The 15,332-nt window shown below is 40.1% G+C and overlaps 1 protein-coding gene across 6 annotated transcripts in view; it reads left to right on the top strand.

Annotated features, from left to right (window-relative positions):
* afap1 (actin filament associated protein 1) overlaps positions 1-12,510 on the top strand; it is a 104,285-nt gene extending 91,775 nt beyond the window's left edge. For all 6 annotated transcript variants that reach the window (XM_016680920.1, XM_016680924.1, XM_016680921.1 and 3 more), the window contains 3 exons: positions 10,901-11,009; positions 11,143-11,354; positions 12,301-12,510. In XM_016680920.1, the coding sequence (XP_016536406.1) occupies positions 10,901-11,009; positions 11,143-11,354; positions 12,301-12,492 (513 nt within the window). In that variant the 3' untranslated portion in view covers positions 12,493-12,510. The remainder of the gene's footprint in view (positions 1-10,900; positions 11,010-11,142; positions 11,355-12,300) is intronic.
* Positions 12,511-15,332: the final 2,822 nt, after the last annotated feature.

Raw genomic sequence — 15,332 nt, 5'->3', positions numbered from 1 at the left:
TGTACTGATTGGGTTGAGAACTTATACGTTCATTTGTGTACAAAATAAAAAAGTAAGGCAAACTGACACAACCGTGGAGGGCCCCTGTGCTATTAACATAGAATCAGAGAGAACTGAATTGTATTTTACTTGTTGATTTTTTTTTTTTTGATAAAAAAGAATACTACTTAGTTAAAGAAAGGTTAACCTTCAACTGTACCAATTTCCTGAGAACAATATTTACATGGATAGAATTAAAAGCTGAACTAAAATCGACAAAAAGAAGTCTGGCTTATGTTGCAGAGTTCTCCAGATGCTTTAGTGCGAGCCTCGAGGTGTGACAGTGTCATAATAGCATCACTGGTACTTCGTCTACTGGCGTAAGCAAATTGAAGGGGATCCAGAAATGGCTGCACTTCCACTTGTAGTAGCTCCTACATGAGTTTCTCAAATGATTTAATTACAATAGAAGTGAGCACTACTGGGTGATAGTTGTTATCAGTTTGAGGACATGCAATTTTTGGAACTGGAAATGACAACTGATTTCTTCCAAATATCTGGAACCAAATGAGTGTCTGTAGAGATCTGAAAAAGTTTAAGCCAAATTGGAAAAAGTTCCTCTGCAAAGTTCTTGAGAAGGAAAGCAGACATATTGTCTGGGCCAGTTACTTTATGTGTGTTTAAATCCTTGAAGACCCTAGTTACTGACTGTAAATCAATTACAATTCTGCTCTCAGCTCCAAAATTTACATTCTCTAATATTTGCCAACACTCCTTAGAATCATCAGTTTCAAACTGCAGATAAAAACTATTCAAGCCGTTTGCTTTTGCAAACAACTTGAATAGTTTAATTAATAAATATTTGTAATTAATGTAGTGTACACACTAATCTGGATGGCAGTCTCTAAACAAGATTGGGTCTCATTTAGGGTTAAGGATCTCTCGCCTTTCTGAGACAAATAACCCTCTCACCCATCAGTATTCTGAAGAGTAAGCCTGTTTGAAATTATAGTTCTCTATGTATTTACATTGTTTATGCCTGTTTTTAAAGTGTAACGTATGGTTTAGTTGACATTAAGTTGGTGAAAAACGCTTTTATCTCCACCATCTCTGACCTACATGCAAGATATTGGCATGTTGGTGGCCTCCATCTAGTACAGGGCTTTTATAGTCATAAAAGTCATTATCCAAATTGGCCTTAAAAAGTTTTAAACGGCTATCTGTTGGGGCAGCAGCATCAGAACCAGGGACTGAAAAAGGCTCAACAGCCTGATAAAGAAGGCTGGTTCTGTTCTGGGGACGACTGTGGAACTTCTGGAGGTGATGATGATGACGAGAGAGATTCTTTATAAAAATCAATAAAATTGCAGACAACCCTGACCATCTTCTTAAGGAGATTGCCTTGGAAAAACAGAGTGTCTGCAGACAGAGGCGTTGTAAAGATGTAGGTTTCTGTGTTTGTTTTCTAGTCAATTTAGTTCCTGTGTCTTCTTGTCTACCCTTGGATGGTCCCAGCTGTCTCCTGTTTCCTTGATTACTTCCTTGTGTATTTAATCCCTCGTGTGTCTGTGTTTGCTCATTGCATCCTTGTCTATACTGTAACCTGTCTATTGTCATTAGGGTTGCCACCTTTCAGAAATTAAAATAAGGGACGCCCACCACGGTATCTCGCCCTACTCTCAAGGGGTGGGACGGCCTCTGCAGTGATAGACAATATTTTATTGCAGTGTTTTCTGTTTTTAAAATGTGATCCATAGAGCAACTGCTTATGCATTGAGTACTCCAAAATTGTACTCCAATCATAGTAGCACACCATAAACATGTTTAATTAAGCAAGTATAAAATGTATTTGGTAAACTGCTCAACTAATGAGTAACTGATCATAATACCTAATTTAATAATCAAAATTTTAAGCGACGGGTGGCAACCCTAATTGTCCTCAGGCAGGGATCCAAAAGTATAAAACTTATGTGAAAATTCTGGTACTGTATAGAGTATTACTAAAATATTTATACAAATGAGTCAGATTTGGAGGCTGGTTCTAGATCAAATTTACCACGGGGGCCAGTGTTGTCAGTGTTTTTTCATGGGGACAATTAAAAAAGAATGAAACCAAAATACAAAAAAAAAAAAACAGAGCAATATTTCATCATTTGATATATCAAGTGAGCCAAAGAGCCACTTGTGTCTCCAGAGATCCAGGTTGCAGATCCCTGGCAGATGGAAACTGTGATCCTATTTTGATACAGCAGCTAAAAGTGCAGCACTATAATTTTAAATTCATTGTTAAAGTAAAATTGTGAAGGTTAAAAAAATCCACCTCTGAATATTAACAAAAGATTAATTTCTTCTGTACCCCTGTTGGCCCCCATCTAGAACCGCCCCTGGGCAGAAGGTCTGTGTCTGACATTAATAATACATTAAATGACCACTGAACACTGAATTAATATGTCAGCATTTCTTAAAAAAACAAAACAAACAGAAAGCACTAACAAATCTTTTTAAAGTAGGATATATTTATGTATTTACTGCTAATCTCTTAATATGATTTGTTCTTTAAATGGCCATTTGTATTATTTTGGCTGATACGACTATACATTAAATAAGCAAATAATTGATTATCTAATAATCAAACCACAGCAGTCTACTAAAACCACAATAAGAAAATTAATCAATAAAAAAATGTTCTGTACCATATCAGCCTCAGGAGATGATTGAGGGGTCTGCAGTTCCTCTCCTGATCCATTCTGTCTGATATCAATGCAGCACTGCTCACCGTGCCAGGATGAACACATTTGTTTTAATGGACTGTATTCAACTTCACTAACATGTTCAGCCTGGGATTTGAGTCTTCCCTCTCACGTCTGTATCTTTATGAGAGGTCTTGCTCCTAAGGATGGTGGAGTACTGGGTCGAGGACGTTTTAAAAAGACATGGGTTGATAGCAGCTCACCGCGGCTGCGTAGTGACCGTCTCTAGGCAACCACAACAGCATCAGTCTGTAGCTTTCTTGGGGGTCCTATTTACATCCCGCCGCGACAATTTAGCTACCTTAATATATCCTGTGTTTTATTTTGGTCATTATTGTTACAATTAGTTTTGATGTGTGATAGGCATGTCTATCTGACATTTATAGAGATATGGAACAAATCGCGTCCCGTATCGGTTCAATACGGGACACAATATTAACAGCCAAATACGGGATGATTCTGTATTTTAAGGGATGGGTGGCAACTGTAATTGTCATTGTCTTTGCCAGTGCTACCTGTGTTGAGTTCCTTGCCTCTGTGTTCACTTCTGTTCACTTCTGCCTGGACTTCTGTTTACCTGTGAGAGCTTTGATTAAATCATCCATTTTTTCACCATAACCTGGGTCCTCTGCTTCCATCCTCAGCATTTTCTAACCACAAATCATAACAAAAAGACCCGACCTAAAATTGAGGTGAGGTTAGCGAAAAAATAAGAAGAAATTACATCTCAACATGGACCCAGCAGACTTTGAAAGCCTTCACCAAATTGTAAAGGGGTTTATGGATACAGTAGTGAAACCCTGCTCCATTTGCAGACGGGTGTGGGGTAGCCACAAACTGCGTTTTGGCTCTGCAGTACTGGATGCCTCATCTCCCTGGCATGGACATGACTGAGTTGTGGGAAGAAGCAGAGTGGCATCGCCAGGCAGCTTTAGCTGTCATGGTCGGCGAAGCACTTCCACCCAAGTCTGATATCAGTATCTTTCGCTCTGCCTCCACAGCTCCAATTACCCCTTCATTTCCGGTACCATCCCCAGCCATTCCGCCAGCCACAGTACCCCTAGTCTTGGGTTTTCAAGCAGCACGACTGTCTCCTGGTTGACAAGTAGCACGGTTGAAAGCGTGGTCGGTTCCCAGACTCCAGACTGCCCAGTCATCTCCAGAGCCTTTAGCAGTTTCCCGGGCTTCTAAATCCCCACTGGCCTTCGTCCATCTGAGCCCCATCTTGGTCTCCACTCACCAGCCGCCTCAGTCTTCTTGCCTCCAGCCGCAGTAAGCGGGCATGTGACTCCAATAAGTGGGTCATTTAATTGTGAACTCAGTGTCCTTGATGTTCCCCAGTGCACCTTCAGAGAGTCCCTGTTCTCAGTCCGAACCCTCCAGCGAGTCTCTCAGCGCTCAGCCTGAGCTCACCGAGCCAAGCTTTCCCTAGCAGCCCGAGCCGCCAGCAGGCTTACCCGTTTCTGGTCTTCCCCGTGGCCCCAGCTGGTCTCAGGACCGCCCGCCTCCGCCTCTTTGTGTCTCCGTGCAGTCATCCGGCCGCCTGCCTATGCCTCTTCATGGGTCCATGCAGCCACCTGGCATCTAGTAGTTGCCCTTGAGGGGCGGGGTACTTTAAGGATTTAGGTTTCTGTGTTTGTTTTCTAGTCAATTTAGTTCATGTGCCTTCTTGTCTACCCTTGATTGATCCCAGCTGTCTCCTGTTTCCTTGATTACTCCCTTGTGTATTTAATCCCACCTGTGTCTGTGTTTCCTCATTGGGTCCCTGTCTATACTGTCACCCGTCTATTGTCATTGTCCAGTGCTGCCTGGACTTCTGTTTACCTGCGAGAGCTTTGATTAAATCATCCATTTTCACCATAACTTGGGTCCTTTGCTACCGTGCTCACCATTTTCTAACCGCAAATCATGACGGGCTTCTTCAAATTAACTGTAAAGCAGACCTCTTCAAGATATCTTTTCTTCCAACAGTCATCACTATTTACAATAACTCTTTAAAGAATTTGAATTAATATGAATATGACCTATAACATTTAATTTCCATTTCGGATGAATTACGTATTTTTGAATTTGAATTTCAATGTCAGGTTTAGTTTATTTTTACGTTGCATTGGCTGAGAAGGAGCATGTGATTTCTGTTCAACACAGGGAGAGTGTGCAGCTCTGGTTAGTTTGAGAGCATATCATCTGCACATAATAACTGCTGTAAGGCTGTGGTACTTTGTTGGAGAATGAAAACAAGAAAAAAACAATGTCTCTCTGAGCTTAGTCACTGCATAGCAAAGCAGTAGAGTCATTTTCTCTGGAGTAAAATGTAATGCATTCTGTTGCAAGCATAAAAAAATGCTTATCTAAACACTTAGTTTTTGAAAATTAATATTTATGATTTAAAAAGAAAAAGTCTCTATTTAGTAAGATATGGAACAGCAGCTGTCTTTTCAACAGAGCATTTCAACCAATGTAAAGGAGTTCCATTTTCTTTAAGCAGGCATTATGGCTTCCTGTTTGACCCTTCAGGCTGAGTTATTTTGTTCCTTTCAGTTCTCTTCCTTTCTATCCTTCAGTCTTCCTTTCCAGGGAAATATTTTTCTCCTCTTTCAGGCAGGGAGGAGAACTCTGGCAGCAATGTATTTATGTATTGGCAAGGATATTTATCCTTGTCAAGAACTGAGTTCAGTAAATTGCCGTTTCCCTCAAAGGATACTCGATAAGGTTTTTGCTAGAGGTCTGGTCCAACAATGAGAGGAGGGAGCGGAATATTAAGGGAGGGACTGGGGTTTACTGGCAAAAAAACTAAATCTGGCTTAGCATGCTGAAAAAAAAAATACTCATATGACAGATTTGGTAGCTATTTTCTCTGCAGAAAAGTAAAATTTTTCCAGTTGTATTTCATGTAAGCGTCTAACCCTAGAGGTTAGTTAGTAAAATATTCTTAACTCTATTGATAGTTGACTGGAGAGTGACGCAAGGAATAAGATGTAAATAAAAGTGAGGAGAGTTCTCTGGGAGGTTATGATGACATAATTGGACCATTGGAGGACCTGTGGAATGTTCACCAGTGGAGTCTGCTCAAAAGCTCCCCATCAACATCACTTTGAGTGCTACAGTACCGGATGGATTTAAAGGCGACTGAAAAAAAAAAAATCTGACTTTAATAGAACGTCGGATCGATCCGATCTAAAATCGGGCATATTCAACATGTTGGATTGTCTTGCCCCAGCCTGTGGGGTTTTCCTTAACTGGAAGCCAGAATGGAGTCTGTTGAATGTGACAGGTATCCAATCAGAAAGTGTGGTAACAGAAGCAAGGTGGGGAATGTCAAACAGCTGACATGGCGCAACTGAGAGTCCAGTGAACTTCAGAGATTATATGTGAAAACAGCATGAATGTTTATTCAGCATTTTGTACAAGGATTATCAACAGAAATGGCAATGACATGAACTGGAGTGAAACTGGTACCACAGTTGATAAACCTGGTAACTTTTCAGCTATCATTAACCTGACATGATTATTCATTCAGTCAGGATTTGACGGTGACACGAGTTAAGTTTGTGGACTCCTGTCCACAAACTATCACTGACATTGTCATCCGTGTTTGTTTATTCTAAATTCACATATGGTATTTTGGAGTTTTACGGGATTTTGTTCTGGAATCGGGATGTTTGTAAGTGAAATCAGTTCGTGTGTGGCTCCTGCCGTGTGGATGGACACACGAACCGATCGAACCTGCTGTACATTTATTGGCTCCTGTGTGGTCACAGAGGTTTGGAGAATCTGCCAACAATCTTAAATCGTGCTGTGTGAACCAGACTTAAGACTCACAAGCTGTACTCCTCTAATCTCGACCACTGCCCTAATGCTCTCTGACTCTGGTCACTATGGTTTACACCTTCAAAATAAGATACAAATGCATCACAAAAACAAACATTTTACTTTCATGAAAATTTTAACTCACGATAACGACTAACGGGAGCCCGGAGCTTGTTTCTCTGCAACGAGACGGTCCCATCTGGGAGTGATGAGAGACGATGACACCCGAAGTGTTGCTTATGCACAGGGTGCTTGGTCTCTACATGGCAAAGCAGTTTGAAGGATTCATTAACTCATTACTAAGCCAGAAGCTGCATATCATGCAGAGCAGGTTTGTAATGTGGGAATAAGTTACCGGGATAAATCCATTCTCCTAGTCTCTTCTCTGGGCCTTTTCTCCTTCGCAAAGAAACTTTCCAAAGACACCTGATCTGTTTCTTACTCATTTTGCTGCTTGTTGGCTCAATGTTGGCACGCAAGACGTAACCGAGGGAATTGGGCTAAAGGATTTTCAAAATAAAAGGTTCTCTTTTAAAATGGAAATATTTAATTATTTCTTGTGCAGCCCGGTACCAATTGGTCCATGGACTGGTACCGGTCCGCAGCCCGGGGATTGGGGATGACTGCTTTAGCTCACTTCATTGTAATAGAAGGGCACTGTTATAATGTCAGTAAGTGAAAACTGGAAGGTGACCTATTATGCTTCCTTGAATAGGTTAGGAAAGGTCTACAGACTCTACTAAACATGTTCATTACATTTTTTTTGCACTAAATAATTCCTAGATAAGAATTTAGTTTGTTCAGTTCTATCTTTTTTGAGCTCCTTTCAAAATGAGCTGTTTTATGGCCTTTTGTCACTTTAAATCGAAATAAGCTGCTGCTGTCATGCTTCCCCTAAACTCCTCAACTAAACGATCACGAAAAGATGACATTTGGCTTCACAGGGAATTTCTCAAAAGTATGGCCACATTGTGCATTTGGGGCCCCGTACACACAGAAGGTTTTCTTTCTAAAATGGATTTCAGTTTAAAAAAAAAAACCTAAATGGGCCAAAACGCTATTTTTACTTCCCCAGACCTGTATGTAGCGCTAAGCATGGAGTAGATGCGCATAAAGCTTGTGCAAGTTGTTTTTAATGACTGTAGCATCTTAATTACACTATGTTGCCAAAAGTATTCGTTCACCCGCCTTGGCTCACATATGAGCTTAAGTGACATCCCATTCCTAATCCATATGATGCTGGTCCACCTTTGCAGCTAGAACAGCTTCAGCCCTTCTGGGAAGACTGTCCACAAGGTTTAAGAGTGTGTTTATGGGGATTTTTGACCATTCTTCCAGAAGTGCATATGTGAGGTCTCATACTAATGTTGGATGAGAAGGCCTGGCTCTCAGTGTCCGCTCTAATTCATCCCAAAGGTCTTCTATCAGGTCAGGATTCTGTGCAGGCTAGTCAAGCCTGCACAGAATCCTGACTCTATCATGTCTTTATGGGCCTTGCTTTGTAAACTGATGCACAGTCATGTTGGAAGAGGAAGGGGCCAGCTCCAAGCTGTTCCCACAAAGTTGGGAGCATGGAATTGACCAAAATGTTTTGGTATGCTGAAGCAATCAGAGTTCCTTTCACTGGAACTAAGTGACCAAGCCCACCTCCTGGAAAACAACCCTACACCATAATCCTCCTTCCACCAAACTTTACACTGTGCACAATGCAGTGAGACAAGTACCATTCTCCTGGCAACCGCCAAACCCAGACTCGTCCATCAGATTGGCAGATGGAGAAGTGTGAATCGTCACTCTAGAGTACGCACCTCCACTGCTCTAGAGTTCATTGACGGCATGCTTTACACAACTCCATCCAACGGTTTGCATTGCACTTGATGACGTATGGCTTGGAGGCAGCTGCTCTGCTATTTTGATTTCTGAAAGGTGGCATCCCTAGATGTAATTGATATGGTGTTTTTAATGAGGTGAGGGAATACTGTTTAAATTTCACATTTAAAATTTAAACAGAATTTCACATTACAATTGAATTCCCTCATCAAAAACATAGCTTATCATACAAACTACTTCTCCTAGAAACGGTTGTAAATGGCATTAAGGAGAAGCATTGCTTTTTGTTTTGTTTATTGTTTAGGATCTCCATTAGCTAAGCTATGCATCCATCAAATCTTCCTGGGGTCCATCATTAAAAACACTCAATTGAAATCTTTGAAATATGTGACTGATGACAGGGTTAGCCCATATATCAATACAAATTAATTACAGTCCATACAAAATGTTGATAAATTTAGCAAGTATACAATAACCAGCCAATCTCAGTATGGGTACATTCATTGATTCGAAAAAGTTTTTCAGTTTTCTTTCAAAAACAAACTTCTGTCAGTTTTTATGAGAGTTAATGGTAGAGAGTTCCACTGTGTAAGTAATGGTGCATTTGAGAAAATTAGTTTTTGCCTGAGGAATTTGAAAACGTCCTTCAACTGCATAACTGATGACATAGTGATTTGAATTTACATTGTTTTGTACTGAACAATCAAAAAATGTAAAAATTTGGAATTTGAAAATGTTCCATATTGAGAATAATGTCCTTTCATGGACTTTTAGCCAGTCAAGATTTGAATGCACTCTATTTATACCAGTTCTGTAAGAACAATTCTTTGCTAACAGAGAAGATTTTTTCTGCATCAATTGAAGACTATTGAAATCTTTTTGCATTTGTCCATATTATCTGGCACTATTCAAGCTGAAAGATAATTAGATTCTTATAAGATTAGTCTAATCATCTGACAGAAATGCCACTACACTGTGGCATTTTCAAACTAAAACTTGAAAACAAGTTTTAGTTTTAGTTTTCAAGATTAATTTTATTATTAAACAACTACAGCGCTCTCGGTCAATCCAAAATATTAATAACCTCTAAAAACCTGAATATTTAATATTTAATATTGAATATCTTACTTGTTTGTCATTTGTTAAAGTGAGAGTTCTAAACATACAACTCAAAATTGTAAAATATTTCTGACATTTAGAAAATAAATCGGTGACCCTTACAGCCACCCTTCTTTTCCATAACACTTATAAGCCTTCCTTTCATGGAGTCCGTCAGTTTCTTGATCTGTTGACGATCAACTTTTTGTGCAGCAGCAGCCACAGCCTCCCAGACACTGATCAGAGATGTGAACCGTTTTCCTTCACCATAAATCTCCTGTTTAAGAAAGGCCCACAGGTTCTCAGTGGGGTTTAGGTGGTGAGGAAGGGGACCACTTCATTATTCTTTTATCTTTAAGGCCTTCCATAGTGGAGTACTTTGATGCATGCGATGGAGCATTGTCCTGCATAAAAATCATGGTCTTCTTGAAAGATGCAGACTTTTTCCTGGACCACAGCTTGAAGAAAGTGTCTTCTAAAAACTGGCAGTAGGTTTGGGACTTGATTTTGAGTCCAACTTCAACCCGAAAAGGTCCAACCAGCTCATCTCAGAAATTCAATTGGCACCTTGACTTGGCAATCTGAGTCAAGGTGAGAAAGCCCAGACTGAGCTGGAAGTGAGAGCTTTTTTCAAGCGGCATTGCACAGGAAGGCAATGGCCAGGTTGATCATCTGATGACTTACTTAACGGGGAGTGTCAGAAAGTGTAAGACATTCTTAATGTGACCAAGGCCAATTTCAAGGCATCAAATACACGGCTATGATGCAAAGTCAAATTTCCTTTTAGTTGTTTTTATATATGCATCATTTTCAAAACAACCTATCGTGCTAACAGATCCACAGAGGACACCATTGCTGTAGCTCTCCACTCAGCACTGAACCACCTGGAACAGCAACAGAGTTATGCCCTCAGTCTTTTTGTTGATTACAGTTCAGCCTTCAACACAATAATCCTAGTCAGCTTCAGCTCAGAACTCACCAACCGACCACAGACTGTGAGACTTGGTCCTCATCTCTCCTCTACCTGCACACTGAGCAGCGGCTCCCCACAGGGCCGTGTGCTGAGCCCCCTCCTGAATTACCTCCACACCCAAGACTACCCAAAATCAATTAACACCCTGAACTCTCACATCCACTAATTATATGATAGTTTGTGTATATGTGTGCATATATAAATTTTACTGAATATTGTAACTATCACCATATTTCTGTTTATATTGTATAGATTGTCCTACATTGTTCTCACTGTTTTCAACCTGGCTTTAATCTCATTTTATTTACAGTGACAAGCAATAAATTCTAATTCTAACCAAAGGAAACATGGTCACCTAATTGTGCTATGATATTGCACTATGTGGGTGGAAAATACATGATGCATTCCCTTTAAGCAGCTATTATACAGTGTTCTCATTGGAAACTTGTTCTGTTTGTAGGCTCCAAACAGCGACCCTCCTCCTCTGCCCAGCTCCTCTCTTCCAGAAGGTTACTATGAGGAAGCAGTTCCCTTAAGTCCTGGAAAGGCTCCTGAGTACATTACCTCTAGTAAGTAATAAGCTGATGTATATTTTTATTCATTAGTGTAATATGTGCCTTTATCGATAGAAAACTACTAACACTAACATAGTTAGCTTATTTCTGGTCAACGAAATGAAGAATAGTCTACGTTTCCTCTCAGACTATGATTCAGATGCCATGAGCAGTTCCTACGAATCGTACGATGAGGAAGAGGAAGACGGGAAGAGTCAGAAGATGCGTCACCAGTGGCCATCTGAGGAGGCGTCCATGGACCTTGTGAAAGATGCCCGAATCTGTGCTTTTCTGTTACGCAAGAAACGCTTTGGCCAGTGGACTAAACTTCTGTGTGTCATCAAAGACAACAAACTACTGGTGAGAGATTGTTGAAAAGAAATACGGACAGAAATGGTTAAGCATATTCTTACAAGCGTGAATGACTGGCATCAGATCTTAGATGGTTTACATAGGATGGAAATAATTACTTTTTCAGGTAAACTTTTTTCCCTTTATTTAACCAGGTAAAACCCCATTGAGATCTAGATCTCATTTTCAAGAGGGACCTGGGCAGAAATCTGCAATGCATAATAACGTGGTTACACAAAAGTAATACAAATTAAAACATATGCACAAGTTTAAAACAAATTACAAAGCAGTTTAAAAACAATGACACTGGTTGATAGAATCACATGGCATTGTTTTAAGAACCACTCAAAATAAGTCCAATGAAATCAGATCTGACATCTTGAGTTTAGACTGGAGCTGATTCCATGCTGTAGGAGCCATCACACTGAATGTGCTTTCGGGATGTGATTTTCATCATGGATGTGCAGCTGACAAATCTGCAGCAACTCTGTGATGCTGTCATGTCAATATGGGGTAGACTCTGAGGAATGTTTCCAGTACCTTGTTGAATCTATGCCACCAAGGATTAAGACAGTTCTGAGGGCAAAACCTGGTACTAGCAAGGTGTACCAAATAAAGTAGCAGGTGAGTGTATGTACAGTGACAAATAATTAATTCTATTCTATCTTTTGCCCCTCTCTCACAACCTGCTTCCCTGTCTGAGCACTCTCAAATTAAGGCCCCTGGAGCTAATAAAAAAACTGCCACGAATGAAGTTAGTGAGAAAATGTAATAAATTTACTAACTTCATTTGTGGATTTAAAAAATATAATTGTTTATTCGTGTTCTAATTGTGAAGCTTTGTGAAAATGAAGTTTTCTGGTTGTTATTCCTGCCTGTGGCATTTAAACATCTGCACCAACAGTCACATTTTCATCCACTAAGTGATAAACCACCTGTTCCTATCTACTTGTAGTGCTACAAATCTTCTAAAGACCAGACCCCACAGATGGAGCTCACTCTGTCAGGATGCAGCATCATGCACATCCCCAAAGATGGCAGGAAGAAGAAGCACGAACTGAAGATAGTCCACCAGGGGGCAGATGCCCTGGTGCTGGCAGTGCAGAGCAAAGAACAGGCCGAGGAGTGGCTCAAGGTAATTCAGTGAACCAGCACCTGCTTGTAATGTGTTTTCTACTTATTGGACCACAGAGCTAAATCCCCTGATGAGGAAATAATATGGGGAAATTTTTCTGCCATAATCCAAGATCACACATGTTCAGTCTTAAAGCAGGATTTCATGTCTTTTGCTCTGAAAACTTTTAATATTTTTTCTTACATTGCTTACATTTATATTTTCAAAGCAGGAAAATTGTTTTTAAGTATTTTTGAATTAGATTGATACATGGTTCAGCATATTTAAATATTCTTAATGGGGAAAACAGAATAGATTAGGAATAGAATGTTTTGATATTGATGTATGATGAGCATTTTACAAAGCACACAACCAGTCATAATTTTTGAAATATATTATTTAGTAATGTGCACAGTGGCGCAGTTGGTAGCACTGTTGCCTTGCAGCAAGAAGGTTCTGAGTTTGATTCCCGGCCTGGGGTCTTTCTGCATGGAGTTTGCATGTTCTCCCTGTGCATGGTGGGTTTTCTCCAGGTACTCTGGCTTCCTCCCACAGTCCAAAAACATGACTGTCAGGTCAATTGGCCTCTCCAAATTGTCCCTAGGTGTGAGTGTTTATGTGTATGGTTGTGTGTCTTTGTGTTGTCCAGGGTGACCCTGCCTCTCTCCCGGAACATTAGCTGGAGATAGGCACCAGCAAAATGAATGGATAGTAATATCAATACATATTTATATAAATATACAAACACAGAATTATAGAGAAACGAAGATGATTAAATAATGATTAATGCTGAATAATATTTATTAAACTGCACATATTTATATGCACATGAGTAAATACATAATATCCATATAGGTTTTGTTCATGTTTTCCAGTCCAGTTGTTGTAGCAGAGATTCAGCAGCTGAGATTCATCCGTGAGGTGCAGTGAATCCATCTCTCCTTATAGACATTTCCACTTCTCCCTACATCGTTTTCAATGTGAAACCTTCTAAACAAAAACGGGAGCTATCTTACTTTTGACAGAGTGAAAGAATTACAAAATTATAAAATCTCGATTAGCCTTCATAGCGGGGATTGAACTCCAGTATTACACTAAGCACTATAGCTAATATTAGCTGGCATTTTGCAGGTGGACATAAGACATACAGTTTGGTAATATTCCATCCATCCATTTTCTGTACACCCTTGTCCCTACTGGGGTCAGGAGGGTTGCTGGTGCCTATCTCCAGCCAACGTTCCAGGTGAGACGTGGGGTCACCCTGGACAGGTCGCCAGTCTGTCGCAGGGCAACACAGAGACAGACAGGACACACAACCATGCACACACCTAGGGAGAATTTAACCAATTAACCTGACAGTCATGTTTTTGGACTGTGGGAGGAAGCTGGAGTACCCGGAGAAAACCCACCATGCACAGGGAGAACATGCAAACTCCATGCAGAAAGACTGGGGCCGGGAATCAAACCCAGACCCTTCTTGCTGCAAGGCAACAGCTCTACCAACTGTACCACTGTGCACATTACTAAATAATATATTCAAAAAATTATGACTGGTTGTGTGCTTTGTAAGATGCTCATCATACATCAATATCAAAACATTCTATTCCTAAACTATTCTGTTTTCCCCATTAAGAATATTTAGGCAAGGTAACAGCTCTACCAACTGCGCCACTGTGCAGCCCTATGGTAATATTCTATTCCCAAAATATAAATGGTAATATGTCCATCTTACTTGTGAAATGTTATCCCCCGAGATCTCACATCAATAGTCCGTCGATAACAAAAATATCTGGCAGAGACTAAGTTTGAGTGTGAGGAGAAGTTTGGAGTGCAATCGTTACAAGTTTTGAGAAGAAAAGGCGTGTGTGAGGGTCGCCTTTAAATGAACCAAAACACAACGAACTGCACAGCACAACATGCTGAGTTAACAAACATGACTACTTACTTACTGTTCAATCTCCTAACACAAAGTAGGAAGCAGTGACTTTTTATGAGAATATTTGTTTCACATTTTTAAAGAATATGTCACGGACTTGGCTGTTGACCAGTTATATCACTAGTGCAATAGCCCAGTCACTTGCGATAAAACAATTTAAATAGGTTTTAGAGCACTTGCAAAGAAAAACTTTGAAGCTAAAAACTCTGAAAAAGCAACATTGTGGTATTCACCAGGACATGGATGCAAGATTTTCACCACTTCATACCTAATGTATGTTTATAGTCAACAACCCCTCCAATATCCTTCAAGGTTTAGAGGGTGATTAATGGATTAATGGATGGATAAAAGGCACCTTGTTTCAACAACATGCAAATGCAGGCTTCAGGGACGACGTAAAGGGGGGAAAAGTTAGGACAATTCCTAGGGCCAATGACCGACAGAGGGCCCTCCACAAAATAATTTTTTAATTTTTCTTCATAGAAATAGAAAAAACATCGGGGCCCTGTCAATTGCAAAGTTAATTATATTGTGTTTTTTAAATTGTTTTTATCAGTAAAAAATAAATGTTACCATTCAAAGACCAAAAAGCACACATCCATATTTACACTGAATTGAAGTTAAAGCTGCAGTATGCAACTTTTATTAACAAAAAGTACATATTTCTTAAGACTGTCAGTATGTTGAGAGATTAGCTGAGAATAATTGAATTCCTCTGCCTTCTCCCAGTGCTCTCTAGGAACAGCCAATCAGAGGCAGGAGGTGGGTTTTAGCCAGGGGTGAAAGTAGTTTTAAATTCTGACAACTATCCCAGCATGCACCGTGCGCTTCTTCTTCTACGGGCGAAAAATGAAGTCGGCGGCTGCTTACCGTAGTTGAAATTGAAGGTTTTTAGGTGCGCCTTATAGTGCGGAAAATACGATGTGTATGTATATGT

This window comes from Poecilia formosa, unplaced genomic scaffold, assembly GCF_000485575.1.
Source record: "Poecilia formosa unplaced genomic scaffold, Poecilia_formosa-5.1.2 Scaffold262, whole genome shotgun sequence".
Classification (NCBI taxonomy): Eukaryota; Metazoa; Chordata; class Actinopteri; order Cyprinodontiformes; family Poeciliidae; genus Poecilia; species Poecilia formosa.
This window is presented reverse-complemented; position numbering and strand designations above follow the sequence as displayed.